The sequence below is a fragment of the Silurus aristotelis genome (assembly GCF_946808225.1).
Source record: "Silurus aristotelis genome assembly, chromosome: 20".
In the NCBI taxonomy this organism is placed as follows: Eukaryota; Metazoa; Chordata; class Actinopteri; order Siluriformes; family Siluridae; genus Silurus; species Silurus aristotelis.
The window spans coordinates 9,015,125-9,031,321 of record NC_139593.1 but is presented as its reverse complement, the minus strand read 5'-3'; the positions used below and the strand labels follow the sequence as shown (position 1 = coordinate 9,031,321).

Below are 16,197 nucleotides of genomic sequence, written 5' to 3'. Positions count from 1 at the left end.
GCTGTGTAAGTGGACTTGGGTGTAGTGGACGCAGAAATGAGGACACACATATAGTCATAAAATTTCGCACTTTGAATTAGAAAAAAATATATATAATATATTTGCAATATTCAATAATATAATGATAAAAACGATTTATATAGTGATTTATTTTGGTGGTCTCTCATCTAGAGGCATGAAAGACCAGTCTGTGTTTAAGCATCTCTTTAACACGTGTTCAGTGGTGAAGTTTGGACCTGAAAAAAGAATATGGTCGTGTCTGAAAAAAGTGTGTGCAGACGTACGTGGCCGATCAGAAGAGCTCTCGGTATGAGCAGGAGAACTGGACACGCTGCTGCTCTGTCTGGAGGATACGTGACTCCCTGACCTGCGGCCGTCCTCCAGAGATGGAGACGGGGATGGACTGTCTCGCACTCGCTCCTAAAAGACAAGCACATACACACATCAGTGTCATCACATCCCAAAAGCTTTATTCACAGCTCAGGCAATCGGGCTCTAATCATCCTGACACACTTCTCCTGTCGGGGTTATTCTCGCCTTCTGGAGGTGCCTGATTCATCCTGATCGTCTGCTCGGAAAAAGCTTCCTCACCTCCAGAAGAACACTTTCTTTATTGATTTAACTTTTAAATAGAAGACTGTATTGTTATGTTCTGGTTAAAAGCAATCAGATGTGGAACAGCTTCTGACCTTAATGACGGAGGTGGCCATACGGCTCGAGTCGTTCTGCGCTTGAACAGTGGCGGCCATGCTGGCGATGGTACTCAGGTGGTTCATCTGGTTCATAGCCATGGTGACCGAGGCAGGGGGCAGGCTAACAGGAATCAGAGGGTGGGACATCATCATGAACGGCAGCTCCAGTCCTGCTGAGAACATAAACAACACCAACATTCAATATAGAGAATGGCTGTCACTTTGCTGCAACCTATCGTATCAGAGTCCTCAATAGAAAGTGGGCATATAGAATCGTGTGCAAAAGTATGCACACCCCTTGTTTTTCGGAATAGAAAATATAAGTCTGTCATGCAAGAAGAAACCGAAAGCAAAGCAGTATACTGGTAGTGTCTGACCTAAGATGAAGATGTGTTCTGATGACTCCACCGTAACTTAAAAATATCGTTGAGATATGACCTAGGCTACCCAGGAGTCGTGAAGAATGGTGATGAGTATGGGGTAGTATACTGTAATCTTTTTATAATTTAACAAACTATAGTACATAATTTAGCAAAACAGAGCAAATTACAGTACCATAGTGTATAAACTTTTCAGTATATATGTATAGGGCAGTGGGTGTGTGCACGAGCACCGGTTTGTGAGTGGAGGGCGGAGCAAATAATAGGTGCGAAAATGTAAATGTTTGTACGATTTTGTCGTATCACTACCGTCATCGTAAGATCGAACTATCGTAAGTTACCTGTATCACGCAGGTCAGTTGTATGATGCATTTTATTGTTATTTACATACACGTCACGCAAATTCAAAACAGCAATTTGTATTAAAAAATCTTAGCCATAATGGATCTTAAATCCCAACATGCGGTTACACCTTCATAACAAAAAAAGAGAAAACATTTCCGGTAAACACAACTTAATTATGAAATCTATTTATGCTGAAGGATGTGGTGTTAGGTCTCAGCATGGCAGCGAGTGTTTTCTGTTCCATGCTGCACACCAATTAGCTCCTTCTCGAACCACTGCAGATGTCTTCATCCATAACCACCCGGTGATAAATTAGAGCAGATGCTATTTGGAGCGCAACACGCCGCGTGACAGCAGCAGGAAAAAAGTAGATTTTTCTCTGATCATCTCTGATCACCGCTTGCCTTGCCTGTTTAGTTTTGCTAATCTAACACTCAGTGTGCCTTTCCTTGTACGCACATATGGTATATTTGGGTGGGGAGGCACAAGAATGGAAGAGTCCGATCCACTTTGTCTTGGGCAGGTCAGTGCTTGAGATTAGGTTCGACTGTAGCTGCTGGCTATCTCTTTAAAAGCACGGGATAAAAAAGGAAGCACATTTGAGCTCATTTCCTTCAAAAGACTCGCCTGTTTTTCAATCAGAAGTTGAACTGATCTCTGTAGGGAGACGGAAGACGAAATAACTCACATATACACACACACATATACGCACACACCCATATTCACGGCCACCTGGCAATCAGTTTTTCTGCTTTTGAACCGAAATACCAGCCAAAGCTCGGCAAAAGGTCAGAGGTGCCTCCTCATCGTCGGAGACTTAAACTTGCATAAGAGAAAACAAAAGGCGACATGCTCTCTCCCAAACTCTCCCCCCTTCTGACATTTTTACTCAGAGATCCAGGAAAGCAAATGAATAAAAAGACGAAGTGGGGGGGGCACTTGATTTTCATGAGACAGATGACACGCAGATCAGTCATGCTGCTCAAGCAGACGAGAAAGCAAGATCAAAGAGGACAAAGTGTGTGCGCGCGGCCGCATGTTTGTCTTCAGGGGGCTGTTATTTGGATGGGCTGATCTCCGGCACATGCCAAAAGCACTTGCAAGCTGTTCCTTCATTTTGTTTTTTTGGCCCGTAACTAACTGCTGCCTCCACGTTAAAGGTTAAATTAATTCACAACGGACAAAAGAAATGTGCTCTTTAAACACTTGCTGGGATTGTGAGGCTGTTTCAGGGGCGTGTCTGGGGTTTTTAGATATGAGGTGGCAAGGGTGTGTTCATAGGGGCAGGTGGTTGGGGTGGGGGCTTCTTTGGGGAGGAAGCACTTTAAAGGGTGGACAAAACACTCAAAAATATCTGATTGTTCCTTCAGCAAATGCTTATGATATTCCCTCAAAAAAAAGAAGTGGAAGTAAAAATGTCTGCGATTGGCTTGGCTCATATGAAGAATGGACACGCCCCCTGGCCTGTTTTTACCACTTTTTTCTTTCTCAATATTAAAAGATGTAAAGTAACAAAAACACATCCAAACTCAGCGGGAAGTGACTGGGGAGCACTAAAACCCGCCTGTCTATTAAAATGTCACCTCTGGAACAAGGCCAAATGCACTCTCACACACATACACACAAAGTTCCCCCGACATCTCCAGGGGCCAAAGTCTCAGCTCCAGCTGCAAAGTGAATGACAACGCAGCCTTCTAATGTCTAAAGACCCTGTTTTCTGCAACACATGGCACCCAATATTGCTAGCCGGGAAGCTTTCAATCTCTATTTACCTAAAACAAAAGAGCCCCGAGAGTTTAGAAATCAGAGACACCCCCGCCTCGACCGCGGCGGCTCCCATTGTGCAACCCAGCGCTGGAGCTATTATGGGAGCGTAAATGATTTCGACAGGAAGTTGCGATTTGTATAAATATTTAGCGGCGAATATTAGGGGGGGAAAAAAAGAGAGGGAGAAGCAAAACAAACGGAATGGCAAGGAGAGAAAACAAAGGAAGTCTAATGACAGAGCTGGGCTGGAGCCAGGCTGCGCACGGCTGGCTAAATCCAAACACAAAAGGGATCTTGGAGCTGATTTGGGCGCAAACTGTCGCAATAACAGTGCGCGCAAAACAATGAGGCAACAAAAACACCTGGAGGGAAATCAAACAGGAGGAAATAAAGCACAATGAATAAAATTCGCTTGCTGCCAAGTTGAATTGTGAGGTCTGTGGATAGATTTTTGCATTTGCACTTATTGGGCATGCAGGTGGTTTTTATAGGCACCTCTAAAGCAACATCTACCTCCTAAAGAAAAGAAAAAAAACCACAGGATTTTTAGATCTTTTTGGATGGATGAGTCGAGTTACTACAATTATCTGGGGGTGGGGCTATACTCGACCTCACTTTGTGATGTCACTATATATGCAAATGATTAGAGAGAAATGTAATACTTAGGAATGCTTGGCCAAAAAAACAGTGTTGTGCAGCTAAATATTTTTTGGGTTACTGAAAGTTGAACAGTTAAGAATGTTAACAATAAAAAATTAGATTTTTCAAGAAACGCACAAAAAAAAAAACCAAGAGCCATGTGCTTTTGTTTTTGTTTTTGTTTTGAGCCTGTTTCCAATCTTTCCTTGTCATTAGTTTCTTCCCCAACTGTATTCACCTGTTTTGTTTTAGATCATGATTTGTTCTTTTTTCTATCCTGCTGTTTCTAGATGTTGTTGAAAATATTAATTCAATGCAGCTCCTTATAGTTTCGAATGTTCTAGTTTTACGCTCTTTGATGTTTTTTTTTTTTTTTACTTTTTAAATGCCTGCCTACTTGTAGGGTCTGTATCCCTGATAAGTACTATGAGAAAGAGCACATTGTTTTTAAAACACCCGCATGTTTGCTTGAAACAACTTCAGGGTAGTTCACAAGTAGTTAAATATATGTTTTCGGCTAAAGGGTTCAATAAGTATATTAATGGTTATTCCTAAATCATTGCAATTTCTAGAATAGTCCAGGACGTAAAAGCACTTGAAACAATGAATATTTGTACTTAATTTGATCTAATCTTTTTAAATTTCACAACAGAAGCTAAGTCTGGAAGCAAACATCTTCGTGTGCATTCACACGCCATTGTTCATTACCCTGGAGGATATTGTGAGGCGTAGCTGGTGCAGCAGATTGTACACGGCCACCAGTGACTTCTCATAAAAATACCACCACATGTCATTTTCCTTCTGCCAGTAAAGCAAAAAAAGAAAAAAGAAAACAAGAAAAAAAAAAGGAAACCCTCTTCCACATGAAAATCCAAAGTCTTCAGAGAGAAGACAACCTGGTGATTAAGGCATGTGTAAGCGGGTGATAAGATGTGATCGCAACTTAATGACTTCCATCCTGCATGAGGGAGAGGAAAACAGACAGACAGCAAACACAGCGCGCCACAAAAGTTAAAGCATCGAACAATACAAACACGGCAAGCGCACATTAGCCAGCCTTCAGACACGCCGTCATCATCCTCACTCCCCACAAGTCCATTCAACGCAAGCAGCAGAGCAAATCCTCAAGGTTCGGTACTAATACCCCTTAAAAAGAAATCTAAAAACCTGTTCCAGCCTGAAGAGTCTTAGAAAACACACACGGACTTCCCAGACAAAGGTGTGTCTGCTCGTAAGTGCCTGTTGGGAAGGTGTTTAGTCTGAGAGTTTAGTAAAGGGGGCTTTGTAGTGGTCGGACGCACACCAGAGCCATTTCCACGTCCCCCACAGTAAAGCGCAGGGATTTATGGAAAACCAGGAGCCCTGTGTTGTGTGTTTTTCCCCCCTAAGCTGCAATTAATGATGCCTTGGTGTGTTTAATGTCGAGTTAGCCTTATGGAAATAATCATGGTACATGAAGCACGGCTGCAGGGGGCATCATGGACAGAAATGAAGAGAATAACAAAATGGGGTTGTGTAACTCTGAAAGATTGTTTTATTTTGGAGTTTTGCTTGTGGTGGAACATCGAGGCAGCCAGGTGAATATCATGTGAGTAAAATTATGGTGAATGTCTTTTGTAACAACCTGAGAAAAAGAACCCGTTCTAACCTGTGTACTTTTCAAGTTTATATTTATATGGATTGCTGCCAGATTTTTATACTGCAAGTAACCTAGGTAAGTAGCTTCAAAATGTAATGAAGTATTAATGTGCTTCTTATTATGTACTTTTAAAACAGCGACTACAAAACATGATTAAACCCTAAAGTTTTCTGTCCATTCTGTCCTGAGCAAATACAACAAGCAACCTTTTGTACTAAGAGTGTAACTAAAGAATTGAAAATTAAAAACACTGCTTTACTCTCAGGTTAACCATCAAACCCTAAAAGTATCATTCTAATGGAACAGTGCCAACCGATGGTTGTGTAGCCTATTGAGGGAGCCCAAAACAATTAGAACATTGGACCCTGTAGAGCTGCATTACATTTACAACATCTGGGAGACACTCTTACAGTGACCTACAATTATCTTATTTATACAACTGAGCAGTTGAGGGTTAAGGGTCTTGCTCAAGGGCCCAAAATCAACAGTTTGGTGTTGCTGGGATCATGATCGTTTGAGCAAAAGTACAGCATAAGATACCATCACCCCCTTTGAAGTAAAATCCCCAATTTGTACAGTTATAGTGCATCTTCAAAACCAGACCCAAAAACCAAAGAATATTTTAGATTAGATTATTTTTTGTTCATTGACAGAGAAAGCAACTAGCAAGAAGCTCCAAAAGGTGTGTATTAGAATAAATAAATGAATATGAGGCGTGGTTAGATGTGCTGGACTGATATACAATCAAAGTTGCTCCAATTTCTTTTTAAATACTGGGTGTGGATACAAAAATAACACAATTAGAAATAAGGAAAATGTAATTTTGGCCTTAACAGAGTCTTGTGTCATGATAAGCTAATCTTAAATACTTTTGTCATTAAACTTACAAATTGAGTTTCTGAAATCCCAACTCAAACATACTATTTTTTTTCCTTTCTTTCTTTTTTTTTATATTATTATAATAATTTGTAGTGGTCGAATCATCTACAGGAAATATAGGTGAAAATAAGAAAAAGCTCAGAAAGATTTTAATATATAGTGTTTTTAATATATGCACCATTACACTACTGTTGTAAAGCATTTAAAAGAATACTCAAACATTTTTAACCTTTTCACTATCCAACACAGGTGTAGCATAGGTGTGATCAGCACAGGGGAGAATTTCAACACGTTTCCTATGCTGACAAAAACTGTGAATATTTCGTTTGTAGTGACTGGAGTTATTGGAAGTCTAAGGAAAGTCTAAGGGAAGTTGTTAACAAGAGAAATACAGTAAAAGGTCATTCCAGTATGTTTAATGTACAGTAGTGAAATGTTCTCTCTCTAAGGACAAATTCTACACAAAAACACAATGATCTGACTGAGAACTCCATCAAAGTTTTCTACAAAAATCTGCTCAAAAAAATCAGATGCAACTCACAAATGAATTATGAACCTAAAGTTTTCTTAAGAGATGGAGACTAAACACAAACAGTTGACTGCAGGTGAGAGCAGACCATATACATGTATGGTCAGCGCTATTATGTGTTTTGTGTATATGTGCCACACTGTCTTGTATTGTTTTTTTTCTTGCACTGTATGCACACAATGCACTTTTTGTGGTTGCAACAACTTACTTTTAGTCCTTAACACTGTGTTCTGTTATTTAGCTCTATATTGCTCTATATTGCACCAGGGTTCTGGAGAAACGGCTAATTTAACTGTGTACTGCGTCAGCTATATATGTTTGAAATGACAATAAAAGCTTCTTGACTTGACTTGACTCTTGATATTGATGTGAGGGGGCAGAGCCTTGACCAAACAGGGCAGTGACACCAGAGTATTGCCTTAATGTTTTTTTTATTTTTTAGTTTAAATCAATGGTTTTTGTTTGTAAGATTTTTACTTTGTCCCATCTTTGTACAGAATGCATGAAACCTTTTTTATGGATATGAATTATTATACATATCTCTGTTTATATATATGTGTGTGTGCGTGTGTGTATGTATATATATATATATATATATATATATATATATATATATAGTTGAGGTGAAGAAGCAAGATGTATTTTGACAAGGGCCAAATTGTGGTTGCTAGACGTCTGGGTCAGTGCATCTGCAAAACTGCAGCTCTTTGTGCTCACAGTGGTGAACCGGGGACAGGGCCATGAGGGCCAAACCTCTGTAGCTCAAACTGCAGAAGAAGTTAGATGTGATAATGCTCGATGGGTCAGAACTGTTTTGTCAGCAAAAGGGGGACCAACACAATATTAGGCCGGTGGTCATAATGTTATGCCCATTCGGTGGCTTAAAGCCTAATTGGTTATGCCTGATCAGTATATATATATATATATATATATATATATATATATATATATATATATATATATATATATATATATATATATATATATATATATATATATATATATATATAAACATATATAATATATGTATAATATGTAATATATATATATAATATGTAATATTAAAGAGGTTTAAAAAACTGTTACAAAATTAAAATAAGAAAACAGTTTCTGTGTGGTATCATTGGTGTTTGGGCTGAGCAAAACACTCTCAAACACATTCTCAAATACACACACACAACCACACACTCTTTTGAAGCTGCCACACACAGTCATCGAGAGTCGGCGTAGCTGAACAGCTGCTCCTGATTACTCATGTTTACAATGAGCATCGGGCATCTGCCGTGTGCAACCTTGCACACACACACACACACACACACACACACACACACACACACACACACACACACACACACACAGTAGCACAAATGACAGAAACTCTGTTCATCCTCATCACAGTTATGTGCACTTGCGTGTTTGCACTTTAACAGAAGTGCTTACTGACACGAATATACATCACCAATACATCGCTTAGCTCCTGGTACTAAATGATACACTTTGCCGATGCATATAAGGATCATTAAGCACTTTTTCCCCTGTGCCAATCAATAAATATACATTATATAGTGTGCTTTGATGTATACAGTGTTTATGTACATTGCTGCCTTTACAGTCATTAAAAAAATCTCAGGTTCTTTTTCCTGCATTCGACTGAAACACTCACCAGTTTTCTAGTCAATAGTGTATCTCTGTCCTTCCTGATCTAATAGTTACTTAGAAAGTGTCTAAACACACACACACACAAACACATTTCCTCTCATACAGGGACACACTCCCCCACACACATCATACTGCTGCTCTAATTATAACCAGCCATTCACACAGTGTATTAGTGTCTTTGCACGTTGAGGAACTCTCCTGGCATGGACCTTTTCATTAAAGGTCAGCATGTTCGTGTGCCTCAGACTCATCGTGACAGCCTCAAACCTACTCAGGCTAATGTGAAGAAGATGGAGTTTATATTCAGATTATTAACATGCCTATACCTTCGAGGTAAACATGTCTGCTTTCTATTAAAATGATGTTTCTTGAAAATACATGTATCCAATACGTGCTGTGGGATTTATTTTTTGAATTGATTTGATTTTGATGATTGATTGAAGTCTTAGCTGCCAAAAATGGCTCCATACTTTATCGGAAGTTTCTACATAGGATCCCATGTGGAATGAACCTCATGCAGATCTAGATTTAAGGTTTTGTGGTCCAAAATCAAAGAGCACCCTATAAAATATATACTCTTGATTTGCCCTTAATAGAATGTCTAAAGTGATATTCTTAAAGTTGCAAGTAGAATGTCTCGGTTCTAAGTAGTACCTACAATTCAGCTGACTAAGAGCTTTTAACTTTACAAAAGAATGCTTGAAGACCTATTTTCTGTGTAAACCCCAAATTCCTGTAGGGTTTCAGTCTTTATGGCAAACGATGGAATAATAAAAAAAAAATGCTGCTTCTAACTATATAATAATATAATAATTATTATAATGATAATGTGAATTAGAATTAATAACTGTATTAGTATTTTCTATTAATAAATGAGATCAAATTAACTATTAAGTATAAAAATAACAACTACTTAGACTATTATTATTATTACAATAATATTATTAATAATAACTATTATAATAATATATATATTAATTTTATAATATACACAATAATACATATATATATATATATATATTACAATTAGTTTATTTGATTAAATCTGATAAGATGTTTTTGACAAGGTAAAAAAAAGTTAATAATAAATAAAAATAAAAAACGATCATGATCTTTTACGACCCTGTTTTTTGAGCACAGACTTCTTAGCATATAAATGTATCAGGTTGGTAATGCTTGATGAGATTTGTAGTAAAGTTCTCCAACTTTTCTTTCCCCCATCAAATACAAAAATGTAAACAGAAAACTCTGATCCAGTTCAGAGGTTATCTATGCCCTATGCCTCCTGCTCTTCTGAGAGCATCCTCATCATAGGCACTCCATTTTCTGCTGATTCTCAGCTGGTCGTACAGGATTTAATAGAGAAAGAGAAGAAGTGGGGTTTGGGGAGCGCCCAGGCTGTTCAACTTCATTAAGCGTTCATCTATTATCAGCTGATTTTCCCCATTATCCCAGCGTCCTGTAGGAATCCTATTTCTCCCTCCATCAAATCCCATTATAAATTTTGAGGAACGTTGCACTTATCTGTCACCTGAAGCCCACAAGAGGGAACACACTAATAGGTGTGTATGTGTGAAGGGTCAAGGCCCTGGAGAAATCACACCTCTAACCAGATCAACTCAACTCCTTGCCTTTGCTTCTGTTTTCTCTTACTTACTTTTCTTCTCGTCGTTTATTCACCTACTCCTGTGCCTCTGTCTCCTTTAAACCTTTTAGATTATCTACACTTTAATTGCTCTCTAGGTGGTTAATGGTTTTCGAGTTATTTTAAAACGGTCCAGTTGGAACTTTTCCTAAATGAGAAACCTGCTGTTGTAGGATAGTACAAGAATTTCTCAGGGTTTCCCTTAAAGAGGCAAACCAAAGACTTTACCCCTCAGTATTTTCAAGTCCAGAACAAGGCACAGTCTGAGCTAGCCACTGAAAAGCGGCAGTGGGAAAAAGGAAGTGGTAGCTCAGTTGTTAAGACTTTGGACTTTGGAGTGGAAGGCCATAAGTTTATTTCCCAGCGTTGCCACTGCTGGGCTGTTAAGGCAAGTCTCTACTGCTTAGTTGTATAAATGAGATAATTGCACGTCTCTCTGGATTATGGCCATACATGTAAGTGAACACTTGCATATAAGCTTCTTCAGCAGTACTCTTCAGCAGTACTACTTTCTCTAAAATCTAAACTATGAACTGAATCAGATTTGAGAAAATTGAGTGTAGAGAGGATTTAATACAGAAGTTGTTTAGATCTCAGATTTACCTCCAGACTTAAGCATTATTCTGAAGTTACATGAGAGTTGCACACATTTCAAAGGTATTTAGTTCTTCAGTCCGCATTTTCTCCCCTTGATTTTTGGGGCTTAAAGGCAAGTGCTTGGTTTTAAAGACAGTAGTCTACATGCTATTGTAAGAAAAGACACCATGAGAAAACAGAGAGAGAATGAACTACTTTTTAAATGCGTGCAGCTCTTTATGACCTCTGAAAATCCTGAATTTCCAGTGTGAATATTAATATAAATTTCGCACTGAAGCTTTAATAACTGAAGCCTACTCTGAACTTTGAATGGTGTAGTTATTTCTAGGCTTGTTCTAAAACAATATCCTGAAAAACAATACATGTTAACTCCAAATAGATGACCACTACTCAAGGGACTTTTTTGAGAGGGACACTGTGCTACTGAGATTTATGATGGTTTTATTAGTCAATACAATATACAGCCCTACTCTCATGTACAGTCCAAAGGTCAACTGTACAAATGACAATGATTTGCCCCAGTGTGGGCTTACTGTCTGTGGCTGGCTGAAATGCACAGAAATCCACAAAAGCACCTCTATTTCTTTAAATGAATTGGAAACTTCTTATGCAGTTTAATGATCTCTTAAGGATGCCTCCTGCTTGGCTCCTACTTGAGATCATCCAGGCATGTCCCACTTAATGGAGACCCTGGGGTAGGCCCAGAAACCGCTACAGGTACTATATCCAATAATTGGCTTGGGAACATCTGGGGATCCCCTGGCGCAGCTGGAATGTGTTAATTGAAAGTGGTAAGTATGATCTGCTAAGCTTGTCGCCACTGCAGCAGCCATTGACAGTAGGATGGTAGATGTAGGATGGTAGACACTTGTTTACATGTGTGTCCATAATTGTGCAACAGTAGGCTTTGTTTTTTTAATAAGCTGTTGAAGTCCATTCCAAGTATATAACTGTTTTACCTCAACAGAGGAAGACACTTCAACATGGGTAGAGAATAGACAGAAGTACTTCAGAATGGACTGTACTGAATAGCTGAGGATTAGGACCACCAAAGAATCAGTGTTGGGAGCATGGCTTAAATCCTGACAGATGACAGATGGCTTTTTCACTTGCAGGTCACTTTGGATAGAAGCATCTGCTAAGAAATAAACTCTAAGTGTTAAGTTTATCACTGTTTTCCTTCCGAATATCAGTCCAGTCCGGTGCGGTTATCAATGTAGAAAACCAGCTGTCTGTTTAGCATCTTTCACAAAAGCACACTTCCTTGCTACATTCCTTTGTGACAGGACAGCTTAAAAGTGTCTATAGCCTTCCATTTCCTGCTCAGAGGGCACAGCTGTTCAAGGGATCTCTATTTAACCAAGGATGAGCTCACATCCTGGTAATCAGGGCTGCTAAAAACAGGGTACCAATCATATCTGGAGCACTGCCAAAGTTCCACTGAGAAGTAATTTATCACAAGTACAGTATGCATCATAAAACATTCCATCCATTGCTCTGTTACTTAATGCAGGTAAATAATTAAAGGTGCACATCTGCAATTAACCATAGCTTTTAAACTATTACTAATATAATCTTTTTTCAGAGCTCTTGATCCGAACCTGAGCTTGGGTAAATGTCTATGTTTTGAATATTCTTCCCATGTCTGCATTGGTCTAGTCCCGGTTCTTCAGGGTGCTCCCAACTTAATTGGCTGCACTACAATGGCATCCCATGCAGGGTGTATTACCACCTTGGGTAGGTTGAATTTGCTTTAATGTTCTTTTACACTTTTTTATTTTGGGAAATTATTTTCAGTATTCAGTCATCAATATTTCTGGGAATATTCTATACAACCCTCAATGGCTAGTGATGTATGGAAGCTACTAGTTGAAGCCACTACAATAGCATAAAAAGATGATCATGCTAAGAATCGCTATACACTCAGTTTGCCTTTTGTTTAGAATGTAAATGCAGGCAAGGTATTAGATGCAAAGCAGTTTCTAAAAGAACTGGGCTCTTTAGCAACAAGCTATTTTTCATCCTGAAATGTTGAGTTTATTTTGTTAAAGCGTGTTATCATTAATGACTCTAAACATACTTGTTTTAAAAAACTCTTAGGATTCCTGATAAAAATTTTACACACCTGGCCTAACTAACTAATGATTGACAGTCATTTGCATTCCCAGATAGCAAAATGTGCTAAAGCTAGCAGGTTCTAGCCAGCTAGCGCATCAGTACCCACTAATTTGACTTACTTGCCTGCAGTTAGTAATATGAGTTGCCTAAACTATAACTTATCATTTGAAAAAAAAAGCAGTATTGTCCAGTCTAATGAAAAAGTTCTTCCGGGGTGACCACCGCTGCTGTTAGCAGCCGCTGCTCCCGGAAGATGTGTTTTTCTTTGATTCATTTGTATAATTTTTTACAGCGTTTGCTATTATTATTACAAAAAGTATACATTACTGCTGAGGTGACTGTTTTACCAAGAACAGAAATTATTTGAAAAACATTAAGAATATTGAAGTAAGATCAAACTCGACCACAAAAAACAAGAACAGGACAAAGACAGAGAAAGGGAGAAATTGCTATTCTGTCCCACCCATCCCTCTTATACCCGTCTCTTTTCTCTATTAGTACTCTGGGCGAGGACTCGCGCACTCAAGGTTACCCTCACTTTAAACTGCCGGAGATAAAAAAGTGCCATCCTCATTAGCATCTATAGGTAAAACCTGGCTAATCTTATTCACACTTATCCTTCTCGCTGTGACATCTTGGCCCCTGTTCTTCTACTCTTCTCCCTCTAAAGACTATGACCTCATTTCCTGAGCATTTGCTCCTTTAAATCTGCTTACGAATCATAAAATAAGGGACATTTCGAAGTGTCTTATAGAGCCATCTCTTTTTTCCCCCTGTGGTAATTGAACACAATAATAGGCGTAGCCAGAGAGGGGCATGAATCTCCATGATAATGTTGATTCCTATGAAAACGTATATCCTTTTATAATCTGAACTGTTTTTGTTTTTCAATATGACATCTGTTTAAAGGATCAGGCTGGCTTGAAGAAAGGGAGCTGTATTTTTTGATAAAGCATGTTATATTTAGCTGCTACACAGGATTGTTCACATTTCCTTTTTTAAGTATAATATGGGGATGATACTAAATTCTTTGCACCCTTATTTAGCCATGAGTCAAGGGTTAATGGCAGGATATCTTATTGGATCTTAATAAAAACAGAACAATAATAATAAGGGATTCAGGAATGTATTCGTGACCAGCTAAACATGATGTATTTACAGACAACGTTTTTTTGGAGCACCACTGACTGATTTAGATTGATCAGATTTAGTTTGTGCTCAAAAATAACACTCAGAGAATGTTTACACATATAAAAACTGAAATGCGTGGATGTGTTTGGAAAGTTTTCGGCGAGACTCACCCAGGCCTGTGTTAACGTCTCCGTTCTCAGGGTCTGGGCCATGGTTGTTGGTGCCGTGGTAGCTGTTCAAAACCTCCAGTTTAATCTTTTTCTTCATGGCCTCAGCTAAAGTAGCAGCGGTCAGGCCTGTAAAACCAGAAAAAGAAAGACAGACAGAGAGGAAAAGACAGAGAGGGTGAGAAAGAAACAGGGGATAGAAGCAAAAAAAAAAAGGTCACCCAGAAACTGACTAGTTAAAAGGTGCTAAATGATGGAATAGCATTTTTCAAGATAGTTGGCTGATAGATATATTAATATAGTTTTTGATAAACATATATTGTAAAACATACATGGATGCCTGGGATGGCAAGTTTATATAGCTATGGGCTTCATAGTCCTGACAGTATACACTATGTCCACAAATGTATTCGGACACCTGACTGCACCCCAGGCCTCCTCCCCCTATATCAGTACCTGACTTTACTAACACCCTTGTCGCTAAATGAACACAAATCTCCACAAGTACACTCCAAAATCTAGTGGAACATCTTCCCAGAAGAGTGGAGGTTATTATAACAGCAAATGTGGAATCGGATGTTCCAAGAGCACCAATCTGACGGTCAGGTGTAATCCAAAATTTGCAGTCTTGACAAAAGTCAAGTGACTCAGTTCTTCCTCTGCAAGCAAAAGATTTTCTCTCTATATGTTAAACTATAAGGTAATGTACCATGTTCCTCATTTGGTCTTATTTTGATATATCTTCTTTTCCTTATTTTTTTGTTTTTTACTAATTTACTAACCGTATGTCAAGAATTTGTAAGATTCTTAAAATGTATTATTATTATTATTATTTATTTTTTTTTTTTTATAAAATTTGAAATATCCAATATCCATCAGTTCAAAATTCTCCATTCAAAACCAATGGGGTGCTCAAAATCTTTTGTACCTGACTGTATGTAGTATGCAAGGTCTAATTTAAATCTTACTTTATAATTCTTACTATATATAAATATAAGCTCAAATCTCTGTCAGAAAATAAATCATTAATTTTTTTAATTCTATCAGCGTTTCACGTAATGAAGAGAAATGCAGTATCACTGAACTGAGTGACGCGAGAAGTGGACAATGTCAAATTAAAATGCCAAAGTGACTAGTCTATTAATATCTACTAGTGCTGTCAAATGACTGGCCTTCTAAGCATTCACAGTCTGCCCTGAGAACTGCTATTGTGTTCGTGACGTTAAGAATGATTGGGTGTGTGTGTGTGTGAGGATAATCAGTTATATGATATATTGCAATATTCAGGTTGAGTGTGAGCAAAACCAGAGCAGCATGTCCCATATCACACACTGTTAATTACAGTGCACGGTATTAGAGTATTAGGCACCTGTCTTCACTGAACCACACTGGCTGCGTGAATGTGCGCGTGTGTGTCGTAGTGTGTGCTATATCATAATTCAATTAGTCCCAGATTAGTATCATGCCACTGCCTTATTCTATTTCAAACACAACAAAACTGCTGCGAGTTGTTCAGATTCATCAAAACTCTTGAGCTTTACAAAGTATGTATACCAAATATACACTATACAGACAAAAGTATTGGGACATCTAACTGACATGAAAATTAGTCAAATATGCCAAAGTTTACAGTTTCTGGGCATATTCACAACAATAGGCATATTTCCTCTTTCCTCTTCCTCTATTTGTTCCAAAAAAAGTTATTATTACAGTTCTAAATATGAGACAGGTTTTATGAAAATGTACGAAAATGGGACATATAGTAAAGGTTTTTTTTTTTTTTTTTTTTTTTTTTTTTTACAAATTTGTTTATAATTAAGTGTGAGATCATTGTTTGAATTGGGCTGTGCGTTAGTGGTTTTGTCCGTCATGTGTTGTTGTTTGTGACAATGCACTGTGATTAGTAGCTGGTATTATGCCTTCCATAGAAAAACTAACAAATGAGCTAAAGCATAATAGTATAACTAAACTATAGTGTTATAAAATAAATGGCACACCGTAAACCATCCA

General features: G+C 38.2%; 1 protein-coding gene across 2 annotated transcripts in view; it reads right to left on the bottom strand.

Annotated features, from left to right (window-relative positions):
• Positions 1-16,197, bottom strand: part of dachc (dachshund c) — a 66,793-nt gene that overhangs the window by 19,235 nt on the left and 31,361 nt on the right. The window contains exons 3-5 of one of the 2 annotated variants that reach the window (XM_083522963.1): positions 14,191-14,316; positions 690-862; positions 285-420 (exon numbers count right to left, since the gene is read on the bottom strand). In XM_083522963.1, coding sequence (XP_083379089.1) covers positions 285-420; positions 690-862; positions 14,191-14,316 — 435 coding nt within the window. Of the gene's footprint in view, positions 1-284; positions 421-689; positions 866-14,190; positions 14,317-16,197 lie in introns of both variants that reach the window. The other variant, XM_083522962.1, reaches the window with a different exon arrangement.